Source organism: Nicotiana tabacum, chromosome 13 (assembly GCF_000715075.1).
Source record: "Nicotiana tabacum cultivar K326 chromosome 13, ASM71507v2, whole genome shotgun sequence".
NCBI classification, from domain to species: Eukaryota; Viridiplantae; Streptophyta; class Magnoliopsida; order Solanales; family Solanaceae; genus Nicotiana; species Nicotiana tabacum.
Window position 1 is genome coordinate 95,025,914 of NC_134092.1, and position 14,802 is coordinate 95,040,715.

Genomic DNA, 14,802 nt, shown 5'->3' on the forward strand with positions numbered 1-14,802 from the left:
GATACAAAATAATTGTCGATAATATATTTGTTACGATATAGTGCACAATATTGTAAAAGATTTTTAGGATCAGATATGTAGTCTAGACAATTGAAGATGTCATGCCATTTAAATGCAAGTTATAACCTATATGACTCATTTGATCAAATTTATATGAAGATCCCTGAAGGATTGAAAATGCTTAAAGCATATAATTTAAAGTCTCGAAAAATGTACTCGATCAGATTATAAAATTCTTCTTACGATTTAAAACAATCAGGGTGTATGTGGTATAATCGTCTCACTGAATAATTGATGAATGAAGGTTATATAAATGATGTCATTTTTATAAAGAAAACAGCATCAGAGTTTGTTATATTTGATATTTATGTTGATGAGATAAATCTCATAGGAACTCCAGAAGAGCTCCAAAAGGCAAAACTTTATCTTACTCTGCAAATTGAATATTTAGTAGGCGAGATCTTTATCCATCAGTTTGCCTATACAGAAAAGGTCTTAAAACGCTTTTACATAGATAAGAACATTCATTGAGTACCCCAATGGTCGTTCGATCACTTGAAGTGAATAAAGATCCGTTCCGACCTCCAGAAGAGAATGAGTAACCCCTTGGTCCTGAAATACTTTATGTCAATGTAATTGGTGCACTTATGTATCTTGCTAATTCTACAAGGCCTGATATAGTATATATTTTTTTTTGTTAATTTCCTAGCAAGATATAGCTTTTCTCCTACACAGACATTGGAGCGGAATTAAATATATTTTAATATTTAAAGGGAACTCTTGATATGGGTTTGTTTTATGCTAACAAAGGTAGTGCATATCTTGTTGATTATGCAGATGTAGATTATTTATCTGACCCATATAAAGCTCGATCTCAAAAAGGTTATCTGTTTACATGAGGAGATACTGCAATATCATGGAGATCTACAAAATAGTCCTTTGTTGCTACTTCCTCCAATCATGCTAAGATAATAGCTATTCATGAAGTAAGTTGAGAATGTGTATGGTTGAGATCAGTGATACATTTCATTAAAGGGAGATGTGGTACGAAATGTGATATCAAAATACCTACAGTCTTATATGAAGATAATGTTGCATGCATAGCCCAATTAAAGGGAATAAAAGGAGATAAAACGACTCACATTTCACATAAGTTATTCTTCACACCTGATCTCTAAAAAAATAGTTATATCGATGTGCACCAAATCCGTTCAAATGATAATCCGGCAGAATTATTCACTAAATCTTTACCAACTTCAACTTTTGAAAAGATGGTATACAAGATTGGAATGCGAAGACTCAAATATTTGAAACAAGGTTTTCATCAGGGGGAGTAAAATACGGGTTATACTCTTTTTTCCTTACTAAGGTTTATCCCACAAGGTTTTTCTTGTAAAGTTTTTAATGAGGTAGCTAGCAATGTGTATTACTAAATATGTGTACTCTTTTTTCTTCACTAGATTTGTTTTTCATGGAATTTTTCCTAGTAAGGTTTTAATGAGGCACTTAATAATGAACATCCAAGGGAGAGTATTATGAAAATAGTATATTATGGATATCCAATTAATACTCTACTGTATTATCCATTTAGTTCTCCTTTAAAATTTATTTACAAGCAGTTGATGTAGGCAAGTTGTAAGCAACTCAATTAAATGACTTGAAACAGCTTCGTATTAAACATGTAGGTTGCGAGTAACTCATGCAGATAGCTTACAAGCAGTTCAAGAAAAGCCTCATAATTGCTTCCTTTCTTTTATAAATAGAGGAAGTTTCAGTTCATTATGTACATCAGTTTGTAGTTAAATAATATATCAGTCTCATTATATTTTTGGATTATTTACTTTACGGTCTTTATTTTATAATAAAATCATGTATTAAGTTTCGTAATTTATTACAAAATCCAGCTGCATTAATTCATCAATATGTCTTGTCTTGATGTATTCTCATTGTACAAAATACGAATCACTTGCCGAACAGCTAATGACTTGAGAAAACGTTTAGAAATTTAACATGATATGCACCCAAAAAAGTGTAGATTTAATGGAAAGTATTGGTGGTCAATGAAAGACACATATATGTAGCCATAGGATTCCACGTGTTGAGGTGCTTCCACGTGGTCTGCTTAAGCCCTAATTAGCTGACACATATTATATACTCCTTTTACTTCTTCTTCCTTCTTAATTTCCCAAGTTTTACAGATCACGAAACCTAAAAGGAAACACAAACAGAGAAAGAAATTATGGGTTCTGAAACTTTTCTTGAAGTCCTGCTTGCTATCATCCTTCCTCCTGTTGGTGTCTTCCTTCGTTATGGCTGTGGTGTATGTTCTTTTTCTACCCTTTTTTCCTTTTATATTTATATTTTTAGCATCATTCTTTACTCCCTTTAGAAAGAATAAAAAGATCTGTTGCCGAATGCTTAGTACTAGGTTTTTGGTCTAATTCTAAAAAGATGGTTGTATTTCATGTGACATTCTAAAAATAAAATACCTTTTTATATTTGTAAATTTTAATTTTAATTTTTTCATTTTACTCTTGTCGACGTGATCTTACTGCTACAAAACATCTATTAGGAGTACATGTTTGGGACTAGAAATTTTATTACATGTTTATGACTATTTAAGTAGTATAAATCTTCTTTTTTTCTTGAACTCCTAACGTCTATAGGGTCTGGTTTGTTTAGATATAAAAAAAATATATAGTGTCTGGTCACCCCATTAAATTGTTAAGTTACTAAAAATACATTATTTGAAGAGAAAGAAAAGGATATGAGATTGAATAACTGTAGCCTGTAGGCATGTTTTATGGATTGCATGTGGCTTTGCAGGGAATAATTTGAAATTCTATATCAAAATAGCACTTATCGTGATTAAAAAGCTGGTTGATCTAAGTATATAATGAATTAAAAAGTTGATTGCTTAAAGTATATAATGAAAAAGTATTCCAAACGGATCAAGAAAATGTAACAAAATTAAATTCGGAATCGATCAGCATATTGAATCTTTTAAAAATCGGAAAAAATCTAGTTATTGATGAGATGCGAACGCAGCAATTCTTGTCATTCAAGCAGTTGTGTAATACCTAGTAATAAATATTTACTCGGAGTTGTAGATTATGTTGATTTTGTTTGTAATAATCATTTCTTTTTTGGGGAAAAAATGCAGGTGGAGTTCTGGATATGTTTGTTGCTGACAATTCTGGGGTACATACCGGGCATTATTTACGCACTTTATGTGTTGGTTGGATAGTGTAACACTTGGTACTGTAAATATATGCCTCTTTATCTTTGTATCATTCTCCAATAAATACCCTCCTTCTTCTTTTCTTTTCTTTTTCTCTTATTCTACCTTTTTTTGTTGGATTCTTTTAATTTTCCGTGGTGATCCAGTAGTACCAAACTTCGTTTTATGAATGTAAATTGGGCAAACCTTTGTGTGGAGTTGCAACTACGTTTTATCCTGAACATAGGGATAATTACGCACCCTTGCAATTAATTTATCTGATATATATAGAGAAACAGGTACATTAATCTAGTAATCTCTGAGTTTTAGCTCTGTGCACTAATCTAATTACTTCTGACATAGGTGATGTGGCGATAACAGGTGACTGTTGTATTATACCACTATATAATTTTATTTTATTTTTTAATGAAGACCACTACACAATTTATGTTCAATATAACCTGTTGTGTGTTCTAACATGTTAACTGATAGTATAAAATTTTATTTGCTTCTTTAACACAATTAGTAGGACCACATAAATACAGTTGGAGGTCGAACACATAATGTGTATATATATATAGTCCAACGTAGGAGATCCAATAATAACACAAAATGTATGTGCATAGTTTAACATAGGAAATCCAAGCAAGGCAGATGGGAATTGAAAGGTACGTATAGTTGCCTCTATATCGACGAGAGTGCTGGGTTTTTTCAGGATAAATGAGAAATATCAAAAGACAGAAACGATGTTACGTTCATTTATTGGATAAAAGTGCTTTGGTCGAGTATCAATACATTCTTAAAATTTGTAGTATGGTTACTACTGAGTCGTTTTGGTTTTATTTATTGGTCAGAGGAATTGGAGATGAATAACCTATTTTCCTTTAGTTTTGGTGTAGTACTATATCGAGATGAACTAAAATTCGGATAATTGATGACATCTATTTCTATTATAAAGGACATACATATATACTCCAAGTTCCAACGGACGGAGGGCACGAGAAATGCTTTAATTAAAGATAAACTCAACCCAGAATATGAACCATAATAGAATAATAATATACACAAATTAAACTCAAAGTATTATAGGCAACAGTGACATCTAAATGTCAATACTGATAGTAAAGGCTCTTTGCTGTTAATAATTAGAGCTCTTTAATACTTTTGACCAGAATTTGTCCTAGAATTTAGATTGTTTCACCAACTTGCCACAAATAAAATGGACTGAGATAATGTAGCATAATCTGCAGAATGAATTATTAATGGAAGCCTGTCGTCAAAATAAGCTGCTCTGAGCAATTAGCACAAAGTTATTTTTCCCCACAAAGATAAATAGTTTTAAGACAAAAATTAACACTCCCATGACAGAACATCCAGGGATACTGCTCAATTCATTTGCTTTTGGCAAGTTTTTCAGCCCCTTGAATGGGGAGGGGGTTCTTCCCATGTCAATGCTACATGCTATCGTCTATTCGCTTATCCAAATCTAGGCTACCAGTGCTAATTTTCAGCTTCCAGCCTTGTAGAATCATCTGAAAACCGCCATTGACGTGATACCATTGCTGCAAACAAACAAATGAATTTGAGAAAAACTATATGAGAGATGGATTCCATGTGATAAAAGTGTTGCAGACAAGCATCTTATATGACTAAATAAATGTGTAGTATCAGAGATGTATAGGAAGCTGTTCTATGTTCTTACGGTAGTATCCCAATAACACTTGTTTGACCTGGATTACTCTATTTCACTTCATCATTCAATATAACCGCTCAAGTAAAGACGAAAGGTAGTGAGTAGTCCTCTATCTGGAAGCAGAAAATACAAACAGTGGCCCTAAATTCAGTTAGCCATGGCAGCAATGAGGTTCCTCATGGAAAAACTATTCCTCTGGTTCATTGGAAAAAGAAAATATAATTCAGAACCTACCCACATTTAAAGGAAACATACAACAGGAAATTGGAACCAGTGCAAAATCGAAAATAGGGTGCAGCATAAATCAGAAAAAGGAATTCTCATTAATTTACAAAATTCTAATAAAGTTGGACCTGTTGGGTGACAGTTTTGGAGAAGCTCGGTAGATGTTGATTCCTTTGGCTAACTATCGGCTAGCATAGGGATGAATAATGGCCTAGTGCAAGATAATGGAAGAAACTATGACACAGTTTCCTGTGGTGAAATGACGTCTCTTTAAATTCAGCAAGTGTGACGAGTAATTTCACTGGACTCCATAGTTTCGTACGCGTGTGGACTATCCAAGCTTCAGCATGCTATGACAGGGTAACTTTTTGACCACTATAATTCAATTTTTTATAAACAAGCTCAGAACTGCTATGGCAAGAACCTATCACCTTCCACAAAAAATTGTATGCTGGGAATTCAGCAATATGAATTTGGACTGAAAAACAAGAAGACAGAAAGAAAATTGAAAATAATAAATGAAAAGAGAAGAAAAAGAGCTACAGAAACATTATTTTCATATACCATTTTTCCCCAGCTGAGAGGGGGGGGGGGGCAGCCCTGAAATACAACCTCCGGATTTCTAGAGAGCCATTAATGCGAATTAGTAATCTCTAGAGAAATATCAATGACCTGTTCCATGTGCATAGGCTAGCACAGACTTGAGAAACAAATAGGATGCTCAGAAAAAGTTATATTGCACACTTGGATATCACCCCAAATTCCAAACTAAAATTCTTGAGCAAGCATGTATTATTGTGTATTGTGGAAGAAGTTTTCAGAAACAGCCTTTAGGTTGTTTTCTTTTTCCTGAAAACAGAAAAATGGAAACAACTGTTTTTTATTTTATGAAATAACACAATTGCTTTCTGCAAAACAATTGCAGAATCGAGCGAAAGTCACGGACTGCTCACTTAAACACTCTCATGGCATTGAAATTTCAGCCCTCACAATACACTCAAAACATAAACCCTGCTTAGTAGATGCCCTCTAATACCTCAGCAATTACACAACCTGAAACTGTTAATACAATCAATAAGGTATGTCAGCTCCTCCACGTCAAGTGGAAGGACATACAAAAGCAATCAAAAGAATTCTTTGAAATTAGAAGAAATAATCCATTATGGCCTCACATTCCTTGCACAAAGTCCATTCAAAACTTTATGGGAACTGCGATGCAGAGCAGGCAGGTTGTCCTAACACAAGGAGAAGCACTTCAGGGATTTTCATCCACCTAAGCACCAACTATATTTCTTAGTCCTTCGGGAAACAACCAACGGTCTCCAACTCTAGCACAGAAGCGGAATATCAATCCATGCATCCACAACTGTAAAATTAGATTAGATAACTTTTCTTCTTCGAGACATTGGTATCCAATTATATCACTCGCCTCAGCTTCTACAAGACAACAAAGGTGTACTTTATATGTAAATTAATCAAGTATTTCATGCTTGGAGCAAACATATCGAGAAAGACTACTATTTTGTTCGAGAAAAAAGTATCTCTTGGTGCACTCACTACACGCTGTATTCCTTTTGCACTTCAAGTTGCAGACATCTTCACTAAACCACTTTAAAGGGTTCCTTTTCCTTCTCTTTGGTCAGCTAGGAGTGCATTCAGTCATTTCCTCCAGCTTGAAAAGCGGTGAAAAGGAGAAGTATAAGCCTAAAATCTATCCCCAGCTGGTATATGAAATATAAGACAACCCATAGCTTATTTTCTCAAAATACCACAATTAATGTGCTTCATGAAAAGAAGTGGTTTTTTAACTCAATGACAAATGCCATCAATGCTGCCAACTTACTGCAAGCAATGGGCTTTTGCAGAAAACGGAGAGCAAACAGCCTAATAAAGGATGATTTGGAATATAGAAGACAAGACCTTGGACTATCATCTCAGGTGTGTCAAGAATAAATAAAACTTTTAATACAGGAACTTCTTCAATTCAATATAACGTCCATAATGCATAGTCAAATTCAGTTCGCTTGAGTAGGTATTAAATTTCATATCCCAAAAGCACTCCCCCCCCCCCCCAGTTCGAACATTGGTTGATCTTAGTTTAGCGTGCTAGCCGCTGCTTCCTTTCTTCCAGGGGAAGGGAGTTGGTTTATAACCAGACTCTTAAGTTTTCTGCTAGGTAGAGTATTTCAAAAAAATAAGCTAGAATAGAGGGTGTGAGAGTCCAATTCTACATAGTTCTGTGATCCGCCTCGAAGCACACAGGCACAGATATGCTTTAGACAGGAATATGCCATAAATTTCACAGCATAAACGTGTTTGTTACCAAACCATTTCATAGACAAGAAAATGGAAAGGAAAATGGTGATAACCTACCAACTTTCAAGACTGATAAACATCAGGAAGGCGGAGCCCCACACTTGCAGCAGATTTGCCCAGCACTTTTGTCATCTCATCGGATCTATCTACTGCAATGTTGTAAGAAAATAACAAGTCCTGCAGAAATAAAGGAAGTCACTTGATTTGTAAAACGCAATTGTAATATCACAGATTCCTTAATACAAGAACAACACAACATCCATAGAACCATGATGAAAGAAGAGATGGGAAGGTCACTACACAAATAATGCTGAAATTGAGAAAAGAATATTCCCCATGACTCCCTTTAATTTATTTCAACTTTATGGTCGAGTAATAAAGGATAAAACCACAAGGTATACATAGGGCTCAATTAGAAAATATCTTCAGCGATATGAACATATATATATACACACACACACACTGCATCAATCAGAAAAGACAATTCATTTTCGATTCAAAGCCACCTACTGTTAACAAGTGATAGGCTTTAGGATTTTGCATATCAGTGGAATATGAATACCATAGGAGTGTCATTCAGAGTAGCAAAAGCTATGAAAGGAGTCTGAAAGACCAGCATTTTGTATTTTTATTTTAATCATGCATAGTAAAATGCTGCTTGTGTTGGTAAGACGCTGACATTGTGTGTTTGACAAAATGACTCAGCTCAGTTGGATGGAGAATGCCTTAAGCAATAAAATCTTAATTCAAATTTTTAACAAAAAAAGATGGAAAATCTTTTTCTTCTCCCTCTTTTTATTTTTTGAGTTAAATATTAAACACCTATATAATTATGATTAAGTTACGTATTACCCATAGCTTATCACATAATCCTCCTATATTACCAAAGTCTTCCACAAAAACACTGTTGCTTCTTGCTCTCCGTTAGTCATTTTTACAGTAAGCAAAAAATTATTTATATTGACAAATATATTAACAAAGTTGACCCTAGTGATGATTTTATCATGGTATTTGATGCCATGCCACAATATTACACCCATGTGCACATTAACTTCCTCTTCAACAACACTTGTCTTGATGAAGATTTCATAATCCATAATCATCTTATATGCAGCTTTTGACTGTCGTGGGTTAACATAGCTAGCGATGAGATGGATGATGTTGCATCAGCACTTTTATGATGAATTTCTTCACCCCTATAAAAAGAAGATAGGTAAACAATTTAATTTTATTCCCTTGATTCACAGTTCACACAGCATAGGATGATTACAATCTGATGCGCATTCTAATCATACGAATAAGTTTGTGAAACGTTCATTAGAAATGACCAATGTGCTCAACATTTTCTGATGACCTACTGCTCATTACTAGCTATATGTTTATATCAATATCAATCATGCCTCAATCCCAAACAAAGTTAGGGTCAGCTATAAGAATCTTCAAGACTATTCAGACCTTAATCATTCCAATACTACCTTTACCTAAAAATAATTTGCCTTAAAATTAAGGTTTCTCCAAAACTAGAACCCTAGAAGTTCTTTGAATCCCACAATTATCCATACAATGGCATTCGAGTCTATAACCAGACAAAAGAGACTCCTAGCCATCAGACTTTATGTAAGTATGACAAAATAAAACAAAAAACTTAACCCAACTAATTGGTATTGCCTCTATAGGTCCCTAATAAATTCACGTAAATTCCAAGGAATTGCAGGTCTTCTGAGACGATCTTTCTCCAGGTTATTTTAGGTCTACCTCGCCCTTTTTAGCACCTTATTATCATGGTGCCGCACCATCTCAAGCGTGAAATAACCTAGGGATAACCACATCCCAAAAGCTAGCTATTAAAGTGGGAGAGCCCAAGGCTATATGAATCCTACATCAGCACATTGCAATACCGATGTGGGACTCAAGTCTCATACCTTGCAATGGACCATAACAAACCACCACGCTCCGCATCCGTCGTCCCCGACGGCTGTGTGCTAGACTTTTCTTGCCCCGGGCGAACACTGCAATACCGGCGTCACCGTCCATGGCACGGTGGACACGGTGGACACGGAGGGCGGCTCTGATACCATTGATACAACCTAGGGAGAACCACAACCCAAAAGCTAGCTATTAAGGTGGGAGAGCCCAAGACTATATAAACCCCACATCAGCACATTGCAATACCGATGTGGGACTCAAGTCTCATACCTTGCAATGGACCATAACAAAGCAGCCTTTTCTTATTTTATGCTTTATTGTGCCATCTGCACCCTTTATCGAATACGATCACCGGTAATATTGCCATGATTACACATTCCCCTCAACATTAACATTTTTGTGACTCTCATCTTGTAGGACTGTTGGAAATTAGAGGCTCAACATTCACTCCATGTAACATTGTTGTTCTTACTACCATCTACGGGACTTGCATTTCACTCCGCTATATGTCTTAACTGAACAAATTAAGTACATTATAAATAAATCGATATTTAAAAAATATCTTTTTATGTCCTAATTCATAAGTACTCTTATTTATTTTAAGAACTTCCTATAATGTTCCACCATATGACTTTTCACTAATTCCGATTTTAAATTCATTTAACAATTAAAAATCTAACTTCTTTTATAACCGAAAAATCCCCGAGAACCAATGGCGCACGGTTCGAAACTCAGTGGATAATGGCCCGCCCCTCTAGCCTCCATTTAAATATCACGGCTTTGTGTTCGACAGGGTTCGAAACCATGACATGCACCTAACCCAAACATCATCAGTGTACCACTAGACCACTAGACCAAAGCCCTGGGAAAAAATCTGAATTTTAATACGATGTTAAGTCTATAAAACTGACTTTTAATTACTTTTTAACAATTGTTTTAATATATCCTTCCATTAATATACTCTATTAGATAGTCAAAATTAACTTCCTGAATTTCATCCTAATCAAGAAGCATCTTAGAAAAACAAGAGGGGCTAGTACAAACAAAGAGATAGCGCGGCAAAAATTGTGGATAGCTAGAGAAATGAAGCTAACCTTATGATGGTGGACACTGTTGAGAAGGTAAGCATAATTTTGAGCAAGATTAATCCTCCGCTGAATAAAAGAGGGGTCTTTTGGGCATTCAAGATTGCTCTTCTTCCTGAACTCTTCCCTGATGAAGTCAGTGAAATGAACCTTGTGTTCTTCCTTCCCTATGTGCTTTTCCACTGCTTTTAGTAGATTCCTATACACCATTGGCGAAGATCTTAAACGTTCAGAGGACCCCATTTCTGCAAAATACCATCAATCTCAGAAATTTGAACAGTACTCTAATAAAAATCCAAACTTTGGAAACAGACTACTGGGCGAAAAAGGAAAAGATTCAATTTTTTTGGGGGATTGTTTTCAAAGATTCTTTTTCTTGAATAGTTCTCAAAGATTTAAGACATAAAAATAGGAAGTAGCTGTAAACATAAACACGTCACATTTGTTTATGAAAGCATCTCATTGTAGCGTGAAATACAGACAAAATTGATTTAATACAAAGAGAAGAAAGAAAAGGAACATCAATTGAGAAATCACACAGCGTAGACTTGTTTGAATCAAACTGGGTTTTGCTTTTTGCTTATGGTTTTAACTGGCTGTGGTTGCTGTAGTGCAAAAAAGTGAACTTGGGTGAAGAAACCGGTTCCAGGTTGCAAAATGGTCTTATGTGAAAAGATACAGAAAAATAACAAAAATGGTCACTTATGTTTGGTGTAGGTTTAAAATAGTCCCTCAAGTATGGGTCGAGATCCCCTCCAGTAGCTTTTCCTCCAATTTTGTCCAATATACCTCTTGATTATTGACACGTGGCAAATAACTTTCTGGTACTCCAACTTCTACGGCTGATTCGGACGTCCGGTCCACCGATGATTGATGGCCATTTCTGTTAATTCGGGGATCATGGGTCCTTGTAAATATAAATATTTTCTTTGTAATATTCAAGAAGCAAGTCATTATTGAATCAAAAATTTTAATTTTCAACCTCCACGTATTGAGTTGTAATATTTTCAGAAAATAAACTATCCATGAATCCTTAATACGGAATGTCTAAAACATAACTTTCTGTATTTTATTATAATCTCTCAATATTTTCGCATGATTCCGGAGACATTCATTTGTGTTTTCCGGCGAGCTCACGAAGGGGTTTATCCCCACTTTTTGAAATCAGAAGTTGTTCAAGAATTAGAAACGCAGAATAGATAGTTTACCCATCAACCTTGCAGTGAAATTCTTGTTACACACATTTCCTTCATAGAAAATATTTTATACATTCAACATTTTAAAAGTGTGTCTAATAACCTGTTTGGCCAAGTATCTCAAGAGCCCAGAAGTATTTTTTTTCCCAAAAAGCATTTTTTTCCTAACTTGGGGTGTTTGGCTAAGCTTTTTGGAGGAAAAATGTATTTTTGGGAAGAAGCGGAAGTAGTTTCTGAGAAACTGAAAAAAATAGCTTCTTCCCAAAAGGTAAAAGCAGAAGCAGTTTTGACTTTTTTTCTTACCAAGAATACCCTTAACAAAATATAGTATATACCAAAATAACCGTTAAACCTAATACTTAGGATATTAATATATACATATTTTTTATTATTTTTAGGATAACTTTCTAATATATAGTGACTTTAGGGGTGAATATTTTTATATTTGTTGAATGATTTTTAATATATTTAACTTATATTAAAAGAATTAAGTACTTTTAAATTTTATTTTCATATTTTACTTAAATAAAATGAAAAGATTTAATTATTGCTTGTAATAACAAAATTTTGAGACTATTTATTTACTTATAATATTAACTATTAAGTAAATACATTCATGTTCTTATTCGTAATTTGATACTTAAAAGCATTTTCTGAAAAAGCTTGGCCAAATACAAATTATTGCCCAAAAGTGCTTTTCAGAGTGATTAGCCAAACACAAACTGATTCTGTCCAAAAGTACTTTTTTCAAAAGCACTTTTGAAAAAAGCACTTCTTAAAATAAACTGATTTCTCCAGCTTGGCCAAACAACCTATAAGACACACTACTTTTGACCAGATAGCACTTGCGTGTTTACACACACACAAAAATACGCGAAGCCCGTAAAAATTCTATTTTTTGTCTCCCCTCCCCACAGGAACCCCTCCCGCTCCCTCTGGTCTTCTTCCTCAAACCACCCTCCCCCATATTCTTTCCCAAGTAGAATTTTCGAAAGAACATAAAATTTTGGATCTAAAGTTGAGCGATTTTTGTTGGTTTATTGTCTAAATATTGTGAAAATTATTTATTTTTGATAGATTTAAAAGTTTTAACAATAGTATTGAAGGTTTGGTAAACAAATTTAGAATCCACCATTGTTGGGGTATCGAAAAAAACTTGTCAATTCAATTGGGTCTTGTTGATTATTGGATTGTTGAACTCAATTTGTTGCTCGATTATTTTCGGCTAGTTGTTTAGATAGTGTGGTTGAATTTTAGTGTTGTTGGAAATTTTCTCACAAACAACTATGGTGGCAGCAACAATGATACTTAAGATAGAAAAAGGGAAGATGAAGAAGATGGATTTTAATTGTAATTTCTAATATATTTTTTCTTTTTTAAGGTCAATGACATGTGTCACTACCCTATTAGGGCGTGACTTTCACGTTATTTGACAGATTGGTCAAGCACAAAAGTGGTGTGTCTTAGACACACTTCTGAAAGATTGAGTGTGTAAAAGGTTTTCCGTGAACGAGGGGTGTGAACAAGGAATTTCACTGCAAGGTTGATGGGTAAACTATGTATTTTGCCAATTAGAAATGAACTTGAGTATTGGAGAAATTTACTTGAGTATTGGAGAAATTTGGTGGTTGGAATTGTAACGTGGAGAGAGGTTAGTAAACTGTGTTAGAAACAAAAATCAGAATAAATAAAATAAATTGGAAGACAAGGTAAGACAAGAAGAATTTTCGAACTCATATTACACTGTGTGTCCTTAAAGAATTTAATTCGCTCACAATTGTTCAAGGTTTTGAATTAACTGCTCTCGAAACAAAGCAAAATAAACTACTCTATAATAATGGCACTCCAAATTTTAGATATTCAACGAACTTAAAAACCGGAGTAAATCACATCACACTAGATACTTACTTTCTATTGAAAACAAATGAAGAGGAAAGAGGGTTTAGATTTTTCAATGGTGAAAACTGAGGCAAAAACTCTTAATTTATAGCCAATAAGTTGGAGTAGGGGTGGGCGTTCAATACTTCGGTACGGTATTTATGACTTACAATTCGGTACTTTAATATTCGGTATAACAATTGTGCATACCAAATATTATACCAAAGTAGTTCGGTACGGTTCAGTATATTCTTGTTTGGTTCGGTAATATTCGGTATGATTTCGGTATCGCATTATCCCTATCTAACGTGACAAGAAGTGGCACTAGCCTGAGGGCAACATGGTTTCCAAATTTCTGCCATCTATCTTACTTGCGTTTAATAAAAGTTCTTCTTAGTCATTTCATGAAGCACATGAAGTCCTCACCATATGATCTAAATTTAAGTTTAATTAGAAGGAGAAAATTATTGTGCAGATGAACAACTATTACAAATAACCATGTTTTGATGATATATTGTCACGATCCGAAATTCTCACCCTCGGGACCGTGATGGTGCCTAACATTTCACTTGACAGGTAAGCCAACGTTAGATTAGTTTTAAGCCATTGTTTTTAAACAAATCAAATTTAACTGATGTCAATTACTAAAATAACTGAAATAAAATGCGAAAAATCGTAACAACTGAAATATCTAAATACAACCCTGAATGTGGTGTCACAAGTGCATGAGCTACTAGACTAATACAGATAAAGGTCTGAATGAAAGTAAAGTTGTTGAAAGAAAATACACATCTAAGATAAGATAGAAGGGGACTTCAGGACTGCGAACGCCGAGCAGTTGTACCTCAAGTCTCCGTACTGATAGTCAACCCGAGCAATCTACTGATCACCACTGGGACCGACTCCAAAATCTGCACAAGAAGTGCAGAGTGTAGTATGAGTACAACCGACATGTACCTTATAAGTACCGAGCCTAACCTCGACGAAGTAGTGACGAGGCTAAGTCGAGTCACCTACAATATAACCTATATGCAATATAAAATAATGACAGGAAAGAAAAATACATAAACGAAATAATGTAGTAACTCATAAAAATAACTCAATCCTCAAAGAATACCAGTAATACCATAAATACCAATCCTTAGAGTCTCGTACCACAGTACTTAAGCCAACACAATACAATAAGGAATAGAAAACACATAAACTATTGCGGCGCGCAACCCGATCCCACCGTATAACATTATCCTCCCTTATTCTGCCATG

General features: G+C 34.7%; 1 protein-coding gene and 1 non-coding gene across 7 annotated transcripts; one reads left to right on the top strand and one right to left on the bottom strand.

Annotated features, from left to right (window-relative positions):
* The first annotated feature begins 2,070 nt into the window (after positions 1-2,070).
* LOC107786325 (uncharacterized) lies at positions 2,071-3,324 on the top strand. Its single transcript, XR_012698281.1, has 2 exons — positions 2,071-2,320; positions 3,164-3,324. It is a non-coding gene; the product is annotated as an uncharacterized LOC107786325 (transcript).
* Positions 3,325-4,457: 1,133 nt separating this feature from the next.
* On the bottom strand, positions 4,458-11,163 carry LOC107786327 (uncharacterized). Of its 6 annotated transcripts, none has more exons than XR_012698108.1 (6): positions 11,005-11,163; positions 10,475-10,710; positions 7,512-7,631; positions 5,267-5,616; positions 4,923-5,026; positions 4,458-4,782 (listed from the first exon to the last, which is right to left on the bottom strand). XR_012698108.1 is itself a non-coding variant. In XM_016607786.2 (4 exons), exons 2-3 carry the CDS (start codon positions 10,706-10,708, stop codon positions 7,518-7,520), a joined length of 348 nt encoding a protein of 115 aa, XP_016463272.1. In that variant the 5' UTR covers positions 10,709-10,710; positions 11,003-11,153; the 3' UTR covers positions 4,458-4,782; positions 7,512-7,517. The 6 variants fall into 6 exon arrangements, 3 of the variants coding, with proteins under 3 accessions (XP_016463272.1, XP_016463273.1, XP_016463271.1); XR_012698106.1 differs by having other exon boundaries at positions 4,923-5,108; XR_012698107.1 differs by lacking the exon at positions 4,923-5,026.
* Between the last annotated feature and the right edge of the window lie 3,639 nt (positions 11,164-14,802).

Bases quoted from the DNA above. Each gene is read 5' to 3' on its own strand.
- LOC107786327 (XM_016607786.2), bottom strand. From the start codon at position 10,708: ATGGGGTCCTCTGAACGTTTAAGATCTTCGCCAATGGTGTATAGGAAT. The intron at 7,632-10,474 runs GTTAGCTTCATT...TTATTTCTGCAG, and splicing joins ACAGTGTCCACCATCATAAG to GACTTGTTATTTTCTTACAA.